This window comes from Tauraco erythrolophus, chromosome 24 (assembly GCF_009769465.1).
Source record: "Tauraco erythrolophus isolate bTauEry1 chromosome 24, bTauEry1.pri, whole genome shotgun sequence".
Classification (NCBI taxonomy): Eukaryota; Metazoa; Chordata; class Aves; order Musophagiformes; family Musophagidae; genus Tauraco; species Tauraco erythrolophus.
In genome coordinates, this window is record NC_141488.1 from 6,452,061 (window position 1) to 6,470,708 (window position 18,648).

Here is an 18,648-nt window from a genome sequence, read left to right on the forward strand (position 1 = left end):
GACCTGGTCTACGCTCCCCAGGCCATGGAGGGGACTGGGACATGGCAAGGAACAAACTGAGCACGGCAGGACCCGGCAGGGACCCAATCCTCTAAGCAAAGCAGCGTCCGGGCCACGAGAGGGAAGGATGCTCCTTGGGGACCGCTGTCCCTGTCACCTGTGCCCGCATCCCTCCCTCCTCCACAGCCCCTGCTCACTCCGTGGCCCCAGGGCCACCCTCGGGTGGAGGTTTGTCACCTGGCCCCGAGCCTCCAGGACACCCAGGCAGGTCTCCACGGGCAGCAGGATCCAGCCCTGTGTGCTGGTAGGGAGTTTTGCTTATTGCCTATGTCCCCACGGTTGCTCTTCCCGGGGGTGTTGCATATTAAGACATTATTGCATAAATATATATATATCTCCTATATATATATATATATATCTCTCACCCTGGGAGCATGCGCAGGCAGGCAGGAGGCTCTGCTGTGCTTCTAGAGGTGCAGCTGCAGCCCTGCGAGCAGGGAAACAACCTGGGCAGAGGAGGATGAGGGGGGAGAGACCCCCGCTCTCCCACCCGGGGGGGGCCCCTGCTGCTGCCAGGACCCAGGCAGGGTTGTGCCCCAATGCCCCTGCTCGGCACTGGCAGCGGAAGGGAGATGGAGCCTTGCATAGCTGGTGGGGGCCCCGGCTTGGCTCCAAGGGACCAGGCAGGACCCCGCTGGGAAGCTGGATACGTCCTGAGGGCTGGGGGGTCCTCACCATGGCTGGGGAGCACTCAAGGCCCCAGGAGCTGGGGGGTCTCACCCCCCGGGAAGGGCAGGAGCATTGCAGGAGCGTGGTCTGGCCACACTGCAGCGCCACGGGATCCCACCCCATCCCCAGAGTGGGCACCCGCTGCAGCCGTGCCCCCGCGAAGGAAGACTTGGTTCAAGTAACAGGGCATGGGACACGACTAGACGGGGGCTGGGCGATGCCACGCTGCTCCCACGTCCCGGTATCCCGTCCCACTGGCTGCACGCTGGCAGGATCCGTCCCGCCGCCTCCCTACTCAGTCCATGTTGGTGCTGGCCGACCTGGAGATGTTCAGGGTCTGGGCAGAGACCGAGATGTCCTCGTGGTCCACGGGGCTGTGGTAGTCAGAGGTGATGTCGGGCTCGCAGGGGGGCACCTGCACGGCGGCCAGGCTGAAGGAGTTCACGGAGCCCTTGCGCAGGCACTGGGAGTAGAGGCCGAGCAGCAGGTCCAGCTTGTGCTCGATGGACTGCACCTGCAAGGGCGGGCAGGGCTGAGCAGGTCCCTCCGCATGGGGAGTGGACCTGGGGGTCCAGGCCCCCACATCCTGCGAGTGCCGAAGGGACGGTGCCATGCTCCCCGGTGGCCGTCCCCTCCTGACCTGCCTCTCCACTTTGACCACACGCCCCATCATGCTGAGCTCGTCCACCAGCTCCATCTCCAGCGCCGGCTTCTCTCCCTTCTCCCGCGTCTTCTTGTCTGCGGCAAGGGCCCCCCTGCCCACGATCTGGTCCACACTGGTGGCCAGCAGAGAAGGAGAGGACACAGCCCATCACTCCCAGCGGACCGGAGGGTGTGAGGGACCACAAGGGCTGGGGACAGGCTTCTGGGACACGTCCCACCCATCGCGACGGGCCAGCACCGCTCCCAGAGGGCACAGCTAGTGACAGGAGACCCAGGGGAGCCCCAAGCCCCCTGCCACCTTCAGGGCAGCTCACCGCATCTGCAGGCTCTTGATCCTGCCCAGCATGTCCAGGTGACCCGCTGAGTACTGCTCAATGACGTCCTTGACGTCGTAGGGGCGCAAAGTCTCCTTGAACTTCCTCTTGGCCACCAGGAACTTCAGGATCCTGTAGGGACACCCAGGCTGGCTGCAGGGTGCTGGGAGGACCAGGCGTGCCCGGGGGCTCCATGCTGTAAGGTGGGCGAGGGGAAGGGCTCGTGCAAAGCACTGAGGTCCTGATCACTGTCCCCACAGGGAGCTGAGCCAGGAGTTGTCCCTGGCTGGACCAGGGCTCTCTGGACACGTCTGCTTGTCCCCAAGGGCCGAGAGCTGCAGAGGAGGTGGGGACAGGAGCAGGAACACTGGGGGGCGCAGGAGGGGACGGTCTCACCTGACAGCCCGGATGAGGGTCTTCACCGCTGGCATGATGTCCTCGAAGGTCAGGTCGCAGTGGGAGCTCTTCTCCTCACTGCTGTCCTCCGGCGGGCAGTCGGCTGCGGGTGCAAGGGTGGGTGGGTGGCAGAGACTAAGGGTTGTCCCCCTGTGCCCCTCAAAACACCCACAGCCCCCCAGAGTGACCCCACAACCGGGGCTGGACCCCACCAGTCCCCAGGGCTCACCCTCGACCGAGGTCCTCGTCTTGAGCCTCAGGGACGCACGGAAGCGGGTCCGGTCATTGAAGCTCCAGCTCTTCTGCACCTTGGTGGGGCTGGAGGCCTCGGGGAGGTCCTCGGTGCTGGGAGAGCGGTGCAGGGCGGGCCCCAGGTGCTGCCTGCCCCGGCTGCCCCGCTGCGAGCTGCTCAGCCGGATGCGGTCCTTGATGCCCATCTTGTTGCTGCGCGGGAGAGCGGGGTGGGCACTGTTAGAGGCGGGTGGGCACCGGTGGGGGGGGGATGGGGATGGGGACAGGGAGAGGAGTGGACCCCCACTGCAGGTGCACGTGGTGCCCACCGTGGTGGGATGAGGATGGGGTGGCCGTGCCGAGCTCACGGAGAGCCCCTGGCATGCAATGGGCATGAGCCAGGGTGGGAGCAGGCGGTACCGCATGCCCAGGCAGGAGCCGCTCGGGGGTCACTCCTTTAAACACCTTTTTTTACCCCAAAAGCAGAGAAAGGAGGAGACAGACAGACAGAAGAGTGAGCAGAGACCGGTTCGGTGGTGGGGAGGACACATGGCAGAGCCCCCAGCAGAGCAACCGGCCCCAGCCCCGCTGGCACAGGGTGTCCTGATGTGCCTGGCCAAGCCCCTTCGTCGTCGTCCTCCTCCTCCTCCTCCAGGCTGTAGCACTTAATTCAGGTTCTGCTGCAGCGGGCAAGCAGAGCCGTCCCCGTCCTGCCCTACCACGAGCTCTGCTCCCGAAACCAGCCGCTCCGCTGGGCTGTGGGCACGGGGACAACAGGCATCGTTTATGTAGGACCTACACAAAAGCACCATCTGGTGCTGCCTTTCCTGTGATGTGGGACCACGAGCGCATCTCGGGACGTGCGAGGAGGCCAAGCAGACACAGGGCCCCGCATGCGGAGGAAGCTGAAGCCGCGGAGGACATGGAGCAAACCTCACGCTCGCTGCACAACGGACTCCATGAAACCCTGGCATTCCGGAGCATCCTGGGCTTCCCGGGCCAGGCATCACAGTGCAAGGCAGGGGTAGGGGCAGGGCACCAGCCTCCCAGCCCCTCCCCATGCAGGCTGCTGGCGAGCGGGTCCCGGGCGGGCAGGACTGCCACAAGCTCCTGCAGCTGGCGGCATGCGGCGGCACGCGGTGCTGCCGGGCTGTTCTGGAGGACAGGGAAGGGCTGTGTCCCGGAGGACCAGATGTGGCACAGGTGTGGGATGGGGTTTATCCAGGCACCTCAGTTTGCTGTTGTTACACTTGGCAAGCCCAGCATGGCCAAAGGACCAGGCTCATCCATGCTGTGTGGTGAGGGAAACTGAGGCAGGGCTAGCTGTGGGATCCAGGGGAGACACCTGGCTCATCCCAGGCCATGCACAGACCCCCCCAGCCCTGCGGAAGGATCACCCTTCAGCCTCAACCCCTCTGCCTTGCCCCCCTGACCCCCTCCACCCCGGCAGCCGGGCCACAGTACCTCCATCTCCACGTGCCCCATGTCCGCAAGAGCCTCCTCTTACCACTAAAGATGGGGCTGAAGGGTCAGGGCAGAGACAGGAGAAAACGAGAGTTAGCCCGTGGCAGGGAGCGAGCGGAGCACCCGGGACCACCATGTCCCCGACCCCCCGGGCATGCCCGCACCCCAGCACGGGCGTGCAGGGTCCCTGCCCGCTGCCGGTGAGCATCTCCCGCCGCACCGGACCTGACCACGGCACCCGCCTCTGCTTTGGAGGCAAGAAGCATGAGCAAAGAAGTTTGTGTAGGTCCTACATAAACACTACTGCCTGCCCCGCAGAGGAAAGTCCGGTTTGTCCGTGGTGGAGCTCTGCAAAAAAGCCATTTGGTGACGGCACACGGTGCTGCCTGCTGGCGACCCTGCAAACACCGCTGGGGCTCTGCGGACCCCCGGCCCCTGCCCGCTCGCTGCGGGAGGACGGGATGGGTGGCAAGTGGTGGCCGGGGGCAAATGTTACCTGAGGCGTAAGCACTTGTGGGGCTGCACGTCCTCCTCCTTCCAGCTTGGGGGTGAATGGAGGCGCAGAAGGTTTGGGGGGAGGTTGGGGGGATGGAGGGGAGGAGGGTGAACAGGAGAGGGGAGGAGAGAGAGAAGATGAGATGTTATGAGAGGTGATGCTTGCGGAGGAGATGGGGGGCTCAGGCCCCCCGGGTGTGATGGCCAGAGGGCTGCAGTCCCTCCCGTCAGCTCGCCGAGAAACCGGGTGAGCAGAGCCCAGTGCTGCTGCAGGGATGAGCCCCCCAAGCCCATACTCACCTTGGGGCTGGTGGGGGGAGCAGGTCCCCTCAGCCCCACGCCCGCAGCGGGACAGCCACAGCCCCACGGCTTGGCACATTCCCTCACCACGCCAGGCCTCCCACAGCCCTGTCTTTGGCATCACAGGGGAAACTGAGGCATGATGCAAAGGAGCAGCGCTCCCTCTCCCCACCTAACACTGATGCTGGCCCGGGGCCCCACGCTGTGCCGATGTCCTGGGTGGCAGTCCAGCAGCCACGGGGGCCACGCTGGGTTCTCCAAGATGCTCCTCAGCCGGAGGGGACTGGGGACATGGTGCACGAGCAGCCACCACCAGCAGCATCACAGCTCATGGTTGTCTCTTCTTGGCAGCACCAGGGAGGCTCAGCGTTGCTGCCACGGATGTGGGAAGCCCACCTCGGACTGCAGGACCTGGGTTTTGCTCCATGCCCAGCCCTGCTAGACCAGCCGTGCTGCCTTCACAGGCTGGTTTCCAGCCACACTCGGCTCCCCCGTGAGAGGTCCTGGTGGCGTAACCACGTTGAAAAGGGCAGCAAGCTGGAGCTGAACGTTGCGAGAGGCTTCACGATGGTACAACGGCCCAGAGTCCATCCACAGGGACCAAACGCAGCCCCTCCGGAGCTGCAAGCCACGAGCGGTGCTGGCAGCCAGCGGCAGAGAGGGACGGGTGCCCTGGCACGGTGCTGGGTGGGGAGCGGGGCCAGGGGCTGCTCCCCTGGGCTGGGGCTGGCGGTGACGGGCACCGCAGTGGCACCATGGGTGGGCACAGATGAGCAGAAGAGAGAGGACAGAGAGGAGGGAGAACGCGGGGCCGTGGGGCTGCACCCTCCTACCTTTCCCCTGAACAAACCGCAGGGCTGATGCTTTTCTGGCCAGGGGTGAAGGGGTGATAAGGCGGTGGGGCTCCGTCGGGCAATTTTTTCACCTCTGAATTCCTAAATCCTCCGTTGCGGACTCGGTGCAAATGCTCAAACATTAGGACCAGCTCTCTGGGGTTGGGGTTAAATAAAAACATGGAGAAATTAAACTTTCCAAAGCAAATGAGATGAGCAAACCAAGGCGGAGCAGAGCTGGGTCCTCCTCTGTGCAAACCAAAGCAAAATCAGAGCAAAAAAAAGAGGCAAAAACCAGCGCTTTCTTTCAAAAGACAGTTTCTTAACAGCTCAGACTGGCACTGCTGGCAGCGGGTTGAGCTGGGAGTGTATGGGGGTGATGGTGCTGGGGAAGGGGGTGCTGGGGGTGCTGGGAAAGGGTCCCACAGACGGCCACTGGCAGAGGGGTTGCACTCATGCCGAGAGGGATGGTTCACACAGGGTGACCACCCTTGCTGTGGGGTGAGGACACAGGAACCTGCCACCATCTGATCTGGGAGTCCGGGCACTGCCGGAGCAGGGGGGAAGCTCGACCTGGCAGGGATCGAGCCTGGCTCTATCTCCACTCCCTGCTGCGGGAGAAACGTCTCCCAGCACAGCAGGAAGGGCTGGTGTAGACCCCCACGACGCCCATGCTGGGAGAGCCCAGCACCGCACTCGGGGGCGATGCACGGGAAGCCAGATCTCCTTGGGGACCAGAGGAACTTGCTGCTGTGGCTGTCAGGAGCCCTGTCTTTGGAAAAATGAAGAGTGAAATGGAACAGTGAATTTGTCATTGCAAAGAAAAACATGGACAGAGCAGGGGCAGGATGTGCGGGCAGGAGGGCATGGCTACGGCACACCGTGCTGCCAGCCCGGCACGGGGCTTGGGCACGGGACCCAGGTGGCAGACCCCGGTGCGCTCGGTGTGACGGTAACACACAGGGCATCCGGAAAAGCTCTGGCGAGTCCTTGATCCACCCGCGGTGGCAACATCCCAGAGGCCACGGGAGGGAGAGTGCTGCAGGGATGGGGCACGGGGCTCCCGCCAGACCCTCTGGGTCCATCCGCTCTGTCGCTGCGTTCAGAGCCCATTCCTGGCCAACTGCTCTGCCATCACCCCGGTCACCAGGTCCCCGCAGCTGGTGGCATCATCCTCTTCCCCACGGCTACTGGAGGAAGGCTACGGATGGGGTGAGAGAGGATGGGGTGGGATGGGCACTGTGGGCTGGGGGGATGGCAAGGACGGAGGAGGGTGTTGGGTGTCTGGCATCCCGGGGCTGAGCGAGGCGTCCGTGCTGCTCGGCCCCAACAAGCCCTCAGTGGCTCCATGTGGCCCCTCGTGGCAGGTGCTGCCCAGGTCACCTATCAGCCCAGGGCCCACCAGGGACCCCCCGCAGCCCTCGCCCGCACGCTGCCTACCTGAAGGAGGGCAGGAGGCTGTCGTAGTAACACCAGGTGGCCGTCAGGTACGCGCGGCTGGCATCCGTGGAGTAGAGGCGCCAGGCAGCCTGCACGGGAGCAAGAGCCCGCGGGCAGCGGCATCAGCTCGCAGGGTCCGGAGGTGACACCCCTGGTGCCAGCTCCCTCCATCCCCTTGGCCACCACGGGCAGAGTCTGGCTCAAAAGAGCCAGCTGCCAGATGTGGGGCCAGGTGTTTGGGTGCTGCCCGCAGCAGGCATGGACAGGCAGAGAAGTCAGGGGACAGCGGAGCATCCCTGGGATGTCACCTGGATCAGGTTCGCCGCCGGAGTCCGCCTCTTCTCAAAGTGCTTCTGCCGATGCTGCTCCTGCACTTTGAGGGCGAAGCCGGAGCCCAGGATCCCCTGGGAATGGGAGGGGACAGGGTCCATGGGTGCTGGCCACGCTGCCACCGCCAGCCAGCAGAAACGGGGCGGATTTTGCCCCTTCCTCCCCGATTTCCACAGGGCAGGAGGCGCAGGGACCCTCTCCCCGGTCCTACTCACGGCGGGCAGCGCGAAGAAGGAGATGCCAAGCAGGGCGAAGCCGGCTGCCAGCATCCGGCCCAGCCACGTCTGCGGCGTCTTGTCCCCGTAGCCGATGGTGGTGAGGGTGACCTGCCGGGGGGCACAGCAGGGGGAGGCCTGGAGGGAGCTCCCCCACCCCAGCCCCGTCCCACCCTCCTCGTCCCCTCCCAGGGCTGGGGCGCCGCGGTGGCCGAGCTTACCGTGCCCCACCATAGAGAGTCGGCGTAGGTGGCAAACTGGGCGTTGGCATCCTTCTCAGCCAGGTAGACGAGGAAGGAGGCGAAGATGAGCACCAGGAAGCCGATGTACCAGGCGGTGATGAGCTCCTGCCGGGGCACGGATGGGTGAGAGGGGCTCATGGATGGCGCAAAGGGGTCCCGTGGTGGGAGACCCCACACCCTCACCTTGCTGTGGGCGTAGACGACGGAGCCCAGCAGCTTCCAGGTGCCGCCGCGCCGGTCCATGCGCACCATGCGCAGGATCTGCAGGAAGCGCATGCTGCGCAGCGCCGAGGTGGCGAAGATGTTGCCCTGCGTGCCAGCGGCGATGACGGCCACCGAGGCGATGAAGACGATGAAGTCTAGGGGACAGCAAGGGTCAGGGGCGTGGGCTTCTCTCGAACGCCCGTGGCATGGGTGATGCTGCAAGTCCCCGTGCCCCTGTGCTCCCCCCGAAGCCCCCCAGTACCTATAACGCAGAAGGGTTTCCTGGCGAAGCGGAAGCGTCCCCTCCAGCCCCGGTAGCGGCAGCAGCAGCCGGCCGCCCAGACGCGGACGATGTACTCCATGCCGAACACCACGATCATGACGAACTCCTGTCGGGGAGGGGGGATAAAGGGGGGGCAGGGGGGTGAGGTGGGCAAGGCGAGGGCAGGATGGCATGGGGGGCTCAGCTGGGTGGGTGGCTTGAAACGCTGGTGCTGGGGAGGGTGCAGGGGGAGCGCAGTGCCCATCCAAGGTTCCCCCCCGCCATGACACAGCCCCGGCTGGAGCCATCCCGGGGGAATCAGGGCAGTGAGACGGGAGCCGCGGCCATTGAGCCTGTGTGAGCAGCCTGGCTCTCCTGCCTGTGCCAAGCTCACACCGAGCTGGGTCCTTTTCCTCCGCCGTCAGCATTGTCCTCCTACCTCCCGCACAAACAAGCCCCCGTTCTGCTTACTCGCGGGAAAGTCACAAGGACCTTTCCCAATTTAGTCTCCATCACTCGGAAGAACTCCAGTGTCAGCCGTTTCTGACAGTTTGGGGGAAAGTTGCCTTTTTTAGCCCCTCCTGCCCTGCCTTTTCCAGCGGTTTGTGCCTCTCCAAGCCGTGGGGATGCCCACAGCAGCGAGGCCACCCTGTGCCTTCTCCCTGATGTGCCGGAGAGGCTGCTGCAGTTAACACCAACGAGCTGAAATCCGGGCTGGGGAAGGGGTCGGGGGGATTGTCCAGGATCTTGTCCGAGTCTCTTGGGGTGTAATGTGGGGAGGGGGAGTCTGAGCGACAGCCCTACTGCCCACTTACCAGGATGAAGAGGCACTCGTTGGCCAATTTCTGATGCTCCTGGATGGTGGAGAAGACCGACAGCACCAGGCAGCTGAAGACGAGGAGGAATCTGGAACGACAATGTGTCCACACGGGTATTGGGGCCAGTCGGGGGAGCCCAGCCTGAGGTGCTGGCCCCCACTTGCAGCCTGGACCCTCAACCAGTCGAGACCTCCACAGCCGTGGCTAAGCCACCGGGGACACAGTTTGCCCCTAGATGGTGGCATGGAGCAATTTGGGAGCCCACAAGCAGCTGCCTGTGGGCGCAGAGGCACGGCCGTGCCTAAATCCTGCCCGCCCCGAGGCTGCCCGCGGCACTGGGATGCCCAGTGCAGGCAGCACCTCCCTGAGTCGGGGCACCAAGCCCACGGCAGGACCCGTCCGTTCCCTGCGCATCCCTCCAGCACACCCGGGATGAGCTTCATGCCCAGCCTCGGGCAGAGCCCAAGTTGTGTGGTGCCCCCCAAACCCCATGGCCAGAGGGAACATCGGTCCTGCTGGTCTCTCCTGTGATGGGGACCAGCCCTGCATGGCACCCATGTGCCAGCCCAGGCTGGTGGCACAGCACGTCCCCGAGCTGCCCTGCAAGCATCGAGGAGGCTCCAGCAGCCGTGGGGCTCAGTGCCAGGCTCTGCTGCAGCAAAACAGGCGGTAGGGAGACAGGGGGTCCCGCACCATGGCAGGGTCCTGCTGCTGCAGAAAGGGGACCAGAGCTTCTCCAGACTTGTCCCCAGTATCGCCGCCACTGCGGGGACCTGCCGCGGGCACCGGGGCTACCTGGGAACAGCTCACCCAGGGGAAGAGTTAAGAGGGAGCAGCTCTGGGGCTATCTGTCCCCGGGAGCTGGGTTAAGATACAAGGGGCTTTGACCCATTTAAAATTAGGAGGGGTAAAAAAATAGATTCTGAAGCTGAAGCAAATGAAACTCCAAAAATATATTTTTTTCCCCTGATCCAGCGATTCTAAAAAGGGAAAGTCAAGGGCTTGTGCCACCAGTCCACGTGACAGCGTGCGAAGGGCCACTGCTCCACTGGAGCCAGCTCCGTAACTGCACGGGGGGCTCCGGGCACCCACTGGGCACTGCGGGGAGGCACCGCCAGCAGCACTGGGACAGCCAGGCTGAGGCTGCAGTGCAAGCCCGGTGGCCCTGGCACCTTGTCCCAGAGCTGATGGGCATCCATCTCAGTCCCCCAGCACCATCTCCCCATGGCGAGCTGTGCCCATGGGACCCATCAGTGGTGCTCCAGAGAGCACAGTGGGCTCAGGGAGCCCTCTGCAAGGGGAAACGGGAGATGGGATCGATGGCAGAGAAACCCCAGGGAATGAGAAAAGGGACAGATCCAGAGCACGGGAAGGGAGAGCTGCAGCGACACACCAGGTGCCCGCTACAGGAATGAAGGGGCTGGGGGTGTCGCAGCCCCACCACCACCCTGCCCTCACTGCAGAGGGTGATGCTCCTCTCCCGGGTGCTCCTCAAGGCAGGAGGCTGGAGCCAGTTCCTTCTCCCTCTGAATTATTAATCGAGCTCTTTTCCTCCTGCACAGCAGTTCTGCCGTTAACTCCTCCAGCAGCCGATGGCACAACCGGGCACAGCGGTACCCCCGTCATGCCCACGCCAGCACGGTGAGCAGTAGTGCCACGGGCAGGTCACCGGCCTCTCAGCCACAGCGCTTGGTCCGAGGAGCAAAACAAGACCTGGCTGAGCATCGCAGGGCAGAGCCCTTCTGCTTTGTGCATCATCAGCAATAAAGATTATACAATCAGGATTTCGCAGGCAATTACACGGGCAGCGGAGCACGAAGCAGAAGAGAAGGCAGAAATCTCCCAGCCTGCAAAGATTTGTGCCTCTCACCCCAGACTTGGAGCGGGGAGGGGGGGGTCCCTGGTGCCTGGGCACACGCTGCTCCCACGGGGACGCGCTGTGGGTGGCCCTGCCGGTGTCACGGTGCCTTGGCACCGCGCTGGAGCCCCACTCGTCACCCATGGCAGCATCACGAGCAACGGGGTGGGTCGGTAAAGCCGTGCAGGAGCGGCGATGGAGAACAGCACCCCAGGGGTGGGGACACCTCCCACCCGGGCCCCCCGGCATCCCCATTTGGTGAAGGATACGGGTGTGCACGGCCCCATGGGGCCAGCTGGGAAAGAAACTTTCTGGGAACACATCACCTGCTAGGAATTAACTTGCAAAGCCTGGGCAAGCGCCATGCCCCGGCTGCCGGCAGCGCCTAAGCGGCTTAGGGAAAGGGTCAGGTGCCCGAAGGCAGCTCGGCGAGCCAGGAACCAGCCGTGCCCCCCCAGCTCCCCCCCGGGGTGGGCAGCTCTCTGGGGCAGAAGTGCTGCTCTCAGCAGCTCTGCCCCGCACCGAGGGCTCGGCCGATCTCTCCATCGAGCGCCACGTGGCACCGGCACTGCCAGGCTCCCCGCCGGTGCGCTCCCCCTCCCAGATTCTCTGCTCTTCCCACCCATGGAGCAGGGCCAAAAAAAAAAAAAAAAAAAGGAGTGCTGCCAAGGAAAGTGGGGATGGGGCAGAGATGGTGGGATAGGAGCTGGCAGGAGCCTCGCTGCCTCCCCACTCCCCTTTGCTGGGGTCCCAGGGGACGGAGGGAGCAGATGCTGTTGTTGCTGAGCCGGTGCATCAGCTCCCCCCAGTAAACCTCCCATTGCCAGCCCCCGCCAGCCAGCAGCCCCTTCCTCAAGGGGCTCCTGCTGCCGCCCGCACACCTCCCTGCCAGCATCCCCACGCAGGAGGGGACACGCCACCGGCAGCCCAGGCACAGGGACGGGACCCCTCTGGCTGCTCTCACCCCTGCAGGAGCAAAGTCTGTCCACAGGAACACACCTCCCCAAAATAATAATTAAAACCCATCAGGGGGCCCAGGTTGGAGAAGGTGAATCCCCTCACATTAATCTTCATTAGAGCAGACTTGGCCATATGCTCCTGCCCACACCGGCAGCGCGGTGCCAGCGGAGGAACAGGTGAGCTGGGAAAGACGCTGAGCTCAGGGAAAGCGGGGCCAGGTCAGCCTTGGCCAGCAAGGAGCAGCACCGGGCAACAGGGCATCAGCTGGCACCCAGTGCCTGCCTGAACACCCCCCGGGCAAACAGTCTGCACCCTGGTACAGCCTGGGCAAAGCTGTGCTGCAGCACCTCGGTGCAGCCAGCACCCATGGGACCGGGGTGCCCAGAGCCTGTGCGGTGGGATGGCACAGCCCCGCCAGGCTGTGTCCCCCAAGCCCAGCACGCAGCCCATGCCCAGGCTCGGAAGCAGGGGGTGATGCTGGGCACCCCCGTGCCCCAGCAGGGCTGGCTTGGACCCCGCTTCGCTCTGCCCCTGCGAGGAAGCCCCGAGCCGGGGGTGCAGGCAGGGTCAGGGCTGCTTGTGCTGGCAGCCCAGCAATAACTCAGCGGAAGGAAAATACCACGCGCCGTAGGATAAACAGCTCAGCCAGGGGACGAGCGAGCAAACAGCCTCTGGCGAACGGCACGGTTCCCTTCCCTGGCCAAGCCTGGCCCCACAGCAGCACTGCCAGGCCCCCACAGTGGCACTGCCAGGCCCCCACAGTGGCACTGCCAGGCTCCCACGGCGCTGGGCAGCAGCAGTCGGGCTGTTCTCTGGCTGTGCCACTGCGGGAAACGGCTGCTCGGGGCAAAACTGCCCAAGCCCATCCCAGCGGGGATGGGGACGGGGATGGGGACGGCACTTCGCTCCCCAGCCCATGAAGTTCAGCTCCCCGAGCGCGGTCTGCAGCTGTATAAACAGCGTGTCTTATAAATCCCCCATCCCTCGCCCCAGCAGCCCTTTAGGAGAGGTGGAGCAGGCGGCCTGTCTGCTCCGGGGGATATAAATAACAGGGCTGTAGTGGGCCTGTTTGTGCCCGTCACCATGGCAGGGTCCGTCCTGTGCCACGCTCCTGCCTGCGCCGCAGAGAAGAGAAGCAGAAAAGCACCGAGCATTTCCCCGCGGTCGCCCGGTCAGGCTGGAGCTGGAGGCAGCCGGGCTCCTGACCGCGGCACCACAAATGCTGGCACACACTCAGAGCCCGGCACCAACCCAGTTATCGGCACTGGGAGAGGAAAGGTGCTGCTCTGAGACCCTTCCTCACCCCCAGACCCGGGGGTGCTGGGGGGGTAAGGCAGGACAGGGTGTTTCCAGCACCCTGACGCAGGCTGCAGGCAGGGCTGGGGCGAGGAGCCCACGTACAGGCTGTGTGCCTCCTCCTGGAGCCCAGTGGCACCCATGGCAGGGACCTGGCAGCACCCACGGCAGCAGCTGCAGGTGATGTCCCACACCACATGGGAGCCGATGGCCCCGACACCTTCGTGCTTCGGCGAGCAGGAGCCAAAGCCTTCAGACAGCCTCATCCATCACCCTCGCACTGCACATCTGCACCCTCGCGTCACCCACTGCCCCCCGGCACCCCGGCCCCACAGTCCCCACGGGGAGCACGGTCACAAGGCTCCCGCAGACAGTGCCAAGACGCTCACACGGAGCAGCTGAGATAGTTTTGCTCTTGAATCATCTGGCAAGGAGCTGGCTTAAGGGGTGGAAAAAAGAAAACCAACGTGTTTTCAGATGCACCTCCTGCATCCGATGGCCTTGCACCCCAGGAGAGGGATCAGGGCTGCCTCCACCCTCCAGCACCCAGAGGCTCCCCAGGGGATGGTGACCTTTGGGGCACAGGGACATGAGTGACCTTGTCATTGAGGCTGGCCAGCCTTGGGCACCCAAACTGGCACCTCCTGCTCTGGGCTGGGGGGTGCTATGGGAGCAGCAAGAAGGGAAAAAAAAAAAAAAAAAAAGAGGAAGAAAAATCAATGCACAGTTTCATGTTGCGCCAAAGTCGCTTAATTTTATGCCCCGGTGACACCGCGTCAGGCTGGGGAAACTGCTGCGCCGGCTCCTCTGCCCACTGGCATTTCCCCCAAACACAGCTCCCGTTTCAAGCCCGGGCAAGGGGAGCGGGGCCGGCCTCAGGAGCAGACCCCCAGCTCGAAGGGCACAGCTCTGGCAGCGGCGTGGCACAGCCTCCCCACAGCCTTTCATTTTGGCCATGGGAGCGAAGCAGCCAGATAGGAAACCACCACACCAGCCCCTGCAGGGGACACCAGTGACAGCCAGCCAAAACCCCGGCGCTAATCCAAGAAGTTTTTCCCAAGCAGGCAGCGGAGAGCTGGCACCGAGCAGGGGATGAACCCATTTCCCTGAAAACCCTCTGGGGCTCCGGCCCATCAAAGAGCCCCAGTGGGTTGGCATGGGCTTGGGCCGGGGCTGCTGCAGGCACCGACCGCAGTGGCAACCCTCAGCATGCCAGGGAAAGCACTTCCCTGCTTGCCAAGTGGTGACGGAAGGATGCAGTGAGGTAGGGGAGCACAGCAGAGCCATTGGCCCTGCGGCAGGGACGGGATGCAGCGGGATGGCAGACCCATCCTGCCCACCACGGCCCTCTTTGGTAATAGGATCCAAGCACAGAGAAGCTCTGGGAGAGAGCAGCTGCCAGCAGGCTGGTGCCTGGCCAGAAGGTGGCCAGAGCATGGCAGGGACAGCCAGCTGCTGCCCTGTGCCCATCACACCCCACCATCCCACTGCCCCGAGGCACCTGGCCAGCTCTGAGTCGAGGAGAGCCCGCGCCTGGCATCGCTCACCAGTGCCAGGATTGTCCCGGGGCTCTGCCGGGAGCTGCCACCACTCTGACCCCCCAACGTACATGAAAACCCAACAACACGGCAAGGGTAAGGGTGGGCGTGCCATGGGGCAGCTGCCCTACATGCCCAAGGGATGGGCACCCTCCGAGCTCTGTGCTCCCATCTCCTCCTTGGCACAGGGTGACACTTTCACAAGGTGAATAAAACACCATCAACTCGACAGTGCCCAGGTGAGATGCTGCCAAGGGCAGGGTGGGCATCCGGCTGGTCCCGCACTGGGGAGAGTGTTTCAGGCAGGGGGTTGCAGGTTGTTACTGGTGCTGCTGGCTCAGTCTTCCCTAATTTGCTCCAGGTCAAACTGTTCTTCATTAAAGTGTTCCTCTAGGAAATGGGAAAGTGCTGAGCTGAGCTTCTGGTGCACCCAGCAGTTTCATAACCGTTGGTACCAGCTCCCGGATCCCCGTTTCCACCGGGGCAGCAGCACTGGCCATGTGCAGCGGCTGGCAGATGAGGAAGAACAGCTTGAACTGGAAACCTCCCTGGAGCAGCTCCAGGCTGCAGGAGACCCCTCGGGGGGCAGCCCCCAGGCTGGGCTAGCTGCGGTGCCCGTGCCAAGGGCAGGAGCCCACAGCAGCTCTGCCCGGGAGCAGGGCAGCCACTGACAGCCTATGCAGCTAAAGGCACGAGCTGGGTACCAGAACAGCCTTCCCGTTTGTTAAGAGGTGGAGATTGGAAAAGGAAGTTTTTCTTTTCCTTCTGGCTGTAAAGTCTTTAAGTTAACGCTCTGGTGACACTCCCAGATTTGCTCCGTAAGCTCCAGGACTAGAAACTCTCCTTTCCAGAGGGCAAGGCACAGCTCCGCAAGCCCGGCGAGCCGGCCGAGCCCAGGCGTGTGCCCCCATGGCCCTGCCGTGGCCAGCCTGGGTGAGAGGGGCCGGGGCTGGCCAGTTGACACTGCACACCTCAGCCCTGCTCTGCACCCACACGGGCACCCACTTCCACACCATCCCCATCCTGCGAACACTGGAGCAGCGGAGCCTGCAGGGACACCCAGCACGGGGGCTCCGAGGGGCCGCGAAGCCCCGGCAGAGCCCACCGGCGGCTCCGAGCCCCCGCAGCCCCTCGGGCAGGTGCCTGGCACAGCTCAGGGGCTGCAGGGATGGTGCAGCCACCAAACCATCCTGCAAGGTGGAGCAGCACCAGCCCAGCCCAGAGCCGGTGTGGGGGACGGGAAGCTATTTGGGATCAATTTGTGGAGAGAAAGAGACTGAACTTGCCCAATAAACGGTATCAGCTCAGCCCTGCTACGTGCTCCCGGACACTAAACCGCTCCGGGGAGGGAAGCGCTTCGCTTCTCAGCGGGTATTTCCATTTTAGCAGCTTTCAGCCCTGTCTCGGAGCCAGGCGGCTCAGGGGGAGGCAGCGCACAGGCGTGACTCAGAGGATGGGTCCTGTGACCAGCGTGGCCCCAACCTTGGGCGACCTCGGGCCATGGGCTTCATCTCCCCCGTGCGTCAGTCCCCAACAAAGTGGGGGTGACACCTTCCTCCTCTTTTTAAAAAAAAACAGTCCTCCGCTATTGAGGCACGCAAATCATTCCTGAGAACTTCAATATCCAGCACTGCAACAGCTTAGCAGCTCCCATCTGCTGTGGGAGAGGGGAAAAAAAAAATAAAAAATCTAAATCAACTTTGAAAAAGCCAGAAAGGAGCAACGTTTACAGGAAAGGTTTCGCAAAACCGACCTCCACACCCTGCACCCCGGCAGGACCATCCGCCCCGCAGCGGACCTCAGCCGTAAAACTCCGTGAGCACAAACCCTCCTCACCCCACGAAATGCTGAAGACGTTTTGCTCCTGCTATCGGCTCCCCATCGGCTCCATCCTTGGTGGGTGAGCTGGCAGAAGCCCTGCTCTCCCTGGCAGAGCTGTGCCACCGGCCCTGCTGCACATCTGGCCCACGTGGAGCAAAGCCCATGTCCCAGAGGTGGTGGGAGCTGGGCATGGCTGGGGTGGCAGAAGAGGGACCCAGGCCTTGGCGGGCTGCAAGGGGAGCAGCTCGGTCCGATGCCGTTGTTTCTGGGGCAAAACATGCGTGGGTCAGGAGGAAGAACCGGTGGAGGACGCTCAGGCACACGCATCTCAGCCGTGAGATGAGCAGGGGCATCTCTCTTCCAGAGCCCAGCGGGCACCTACACAAAAAAGTCCGATCCCTCTCCCTCAGCAGGAGGTTTTGGCTGCCATCGTTATTAATTCCTTGTGGGAAGAGCTCCTTTGGCATTTGCAACGTAGGTATTATTGCCGAAGCACACTGCGGAGGTGCCGGCAGGCGTTACAAATGGACCCCCGGGCTCCTCTCCCAGCTCCCCGGGGAGCTCAGGTGCCCTCTCACCCAGTGACAAATTCATCCTGCCACCTCGATGTGCTAACTTAGGCAAGACCCACTTTCCTGCCTCTTAACGAGCTCCATCTCGCACACCCCGCTAACGACTCAGCACCACGTAGCAGTTTTTCAGCTCAGGCTCTCTGAGAGGGGCTGTGCCCAGCCAGGCTGCGGAGCGCGGGGCACACGCCTGGCACACCGAGCACACGTGGAGGCAGAAGGGGAAAACCCCTCCCTCCCCATGGCTACGGCAGCAGCGGCGTCCCAGCAGTGTCCCAGCAGCGCAGCTGGAGCAGAGTGGGGGTCCTGAGCCAGGGCAGCCAGAGGAACCCCCCAGCACGGAGCCCCCCTCTCTCCCCGCAGCCTCCGGGTGCCTTATGGGCACCCAGAGCTGCAGTCCCATTACAGCATCCAAGCAAACAGCCCCAGGGGCCTGAATTTGTTACTCGGCTCCAAGCTGAGCCCACGAGACTCAGAGAAGATTCTACTCTGCAAGAGCCACTGCTGCCCAGGTCCAGCGAGGAGAGCCGGAGCAGCACCGCACAGCCTGGGAAACCGCACTGAGCCAGGGCAGGGAGCAGAGCTGCGACTGGGAGCATCCTGGGATCCGACTCTGGAGAGGGACGTTTTAGTGCTGGGGCTCAACAGCAGCTGTGACCCCAGAATGGGGACAGCGCTCCGGGAGCAGCACCCACTGCCGGGTCACAGCCTTTAGGGACAGGAATACCCATTCCCTGCGTTCCCCCATCCCATTTGGGCACAGCTCTGGGGATGCCGGGCTGGGACTGCTGCTACATCCCGACACTGCTACAGGCACCCAAGGGGACAAGGTCCCCGGTTCCATCCCGACCTGCCCCGTCACCCTTTCGGGGGACACCTGCCTTCGAGGCTCCCACGGGCCCGGAGAGGGGAGCAGGCGCCACCGGGAAAAGCTCTGCAGGTGCCACCGGGAAGGGGCTCACCGGGCCCGAGCCACCCGGGAGGCGAGGTCCCATCCCCCGGGGGCACGCTCGCCCCCTCACACCGGAGCCGCTTGCAAGAATTCGCCGCTGGGCTCAGTGCCCGCCGCGGCCCCGGCCCCGGCACTCGCCCCCCCCGGGCTCCCCGCTCGCCCCTCGGCGCAGCGGGTGGCGGAGCTCCCCCAGCGCGCTGCTCCCGTCGCACCAGCAGGAGCGGAGAAACTTCTCCGGCAGAGCCCGGGGGGCCGGTGCCCGGTGCCGGGGGTGGCTCGGAGCGACGGCTGCCCCGCGGCTCCTCGTTACTCCGAGCGCGCTCCCTCCCCCGCGGGCACCGGCGGCGCCCGGCCCCCGCCGTCCCACCGGGACCAGCCGCCCCGGGACCCCCGGGACCAGCCCTTGGGCGGCGGGATGCTGTAACCGGCAGCCGCCCCGGGACCCCCGGGACGCCGGTACTCACATGAAGACGTGGTAGACGAAGGCCCACCCGCGGGGCCGCTCCAGCACGTTGTAGAGGCAGTTCTGCAGGCGGCGGCGGCAGCAGCGCTGGGGCCCGGCGGGGCGGGCGGCGGCCCCGGGGCGCGGTCCCACCAGCAGCCCCCGACGGCGGGGCGGGGGGGTCCCGCCGGGCGGCCCCGCGCCCTCGGTGCGCACCGCCGTCAGCGCCGCCGCCGGCGCCCGCCGCTCCCCGCCGCCCGCCGCCGCCCCGGCCAT

General features: G+C 64.4%; 1 protein-coding gene across 2 annotated transcripts; it reads right to left on the reverse strand.

Annotated features, from left to right (window-relative positions):
- Nucleotides 1-1,024: 1,024 nt before the first annotated feature.
- KCNQ4 (potassium voltage-gated channel subfamily Q member 4) lies at nt 1,025-18,648 on the reverse strand. 2 transcript variants are annotated; one of them, XM_086626254.1, is made up of 15 exons: nt 18,395-18,648; nt 8,934-9,024; nt 8,119-8,245; nt 7,836-8,011; nt 7,632-7,757; nt 7,411-7,548; nt 7,174-7,269; nt 6,866-6,954; nt 5,426-5,581; nt 4,294-4,338; nt 2,332-2,546; nt 2,103-2,205; nt 1,707-1,838; nt 1,370-1,505; nt 1,025-1,243 (listed from the first exon to the last, which is right to left on the reverse strand). In XM_086626254.1, exons 1-15 carry the CDS (start codon nt 18,646-18,648, stop codon nt 1,025-1,027), a joined length of 2,103 nt encoding a protein of 700 aa, XP_086482380.1. The 2 variants fall into 2 exon arrangements, with proteins under 2 accessions (XP_086482380.1, XP_086482381.1); XM_086626255.1 differs by lacking the exon at nt 4,294-4,338 and having other exon boundaries at nt 7,411-7,521.

Bases quoted from the DNA above. Each gene is read 5' to 3' on its own strand.
- KCNQ4 (XM_086626254.1), bottom strand. From the start codon at position 18,648: ATGGCCGGGGCGGCGGCGGGCGGCGGGGAGCGGCGGGCGCCGGCGGCG. The intron at 7,758-7,835 runs GTGAGGGTGTGG...GTGCCCCGGCAG, and splicing joins TCGTCTACGCCCACAGCAAG to GAGCTCATCACCGCCTGGTA. The intron at 2,206-2,331 runs GTGAGCCCTGGG...TTGCACCCGCAG, and splicing joins GACGAGGACCTCGGTCGAGG to CCGACTGCCCGCCGGAGGAC.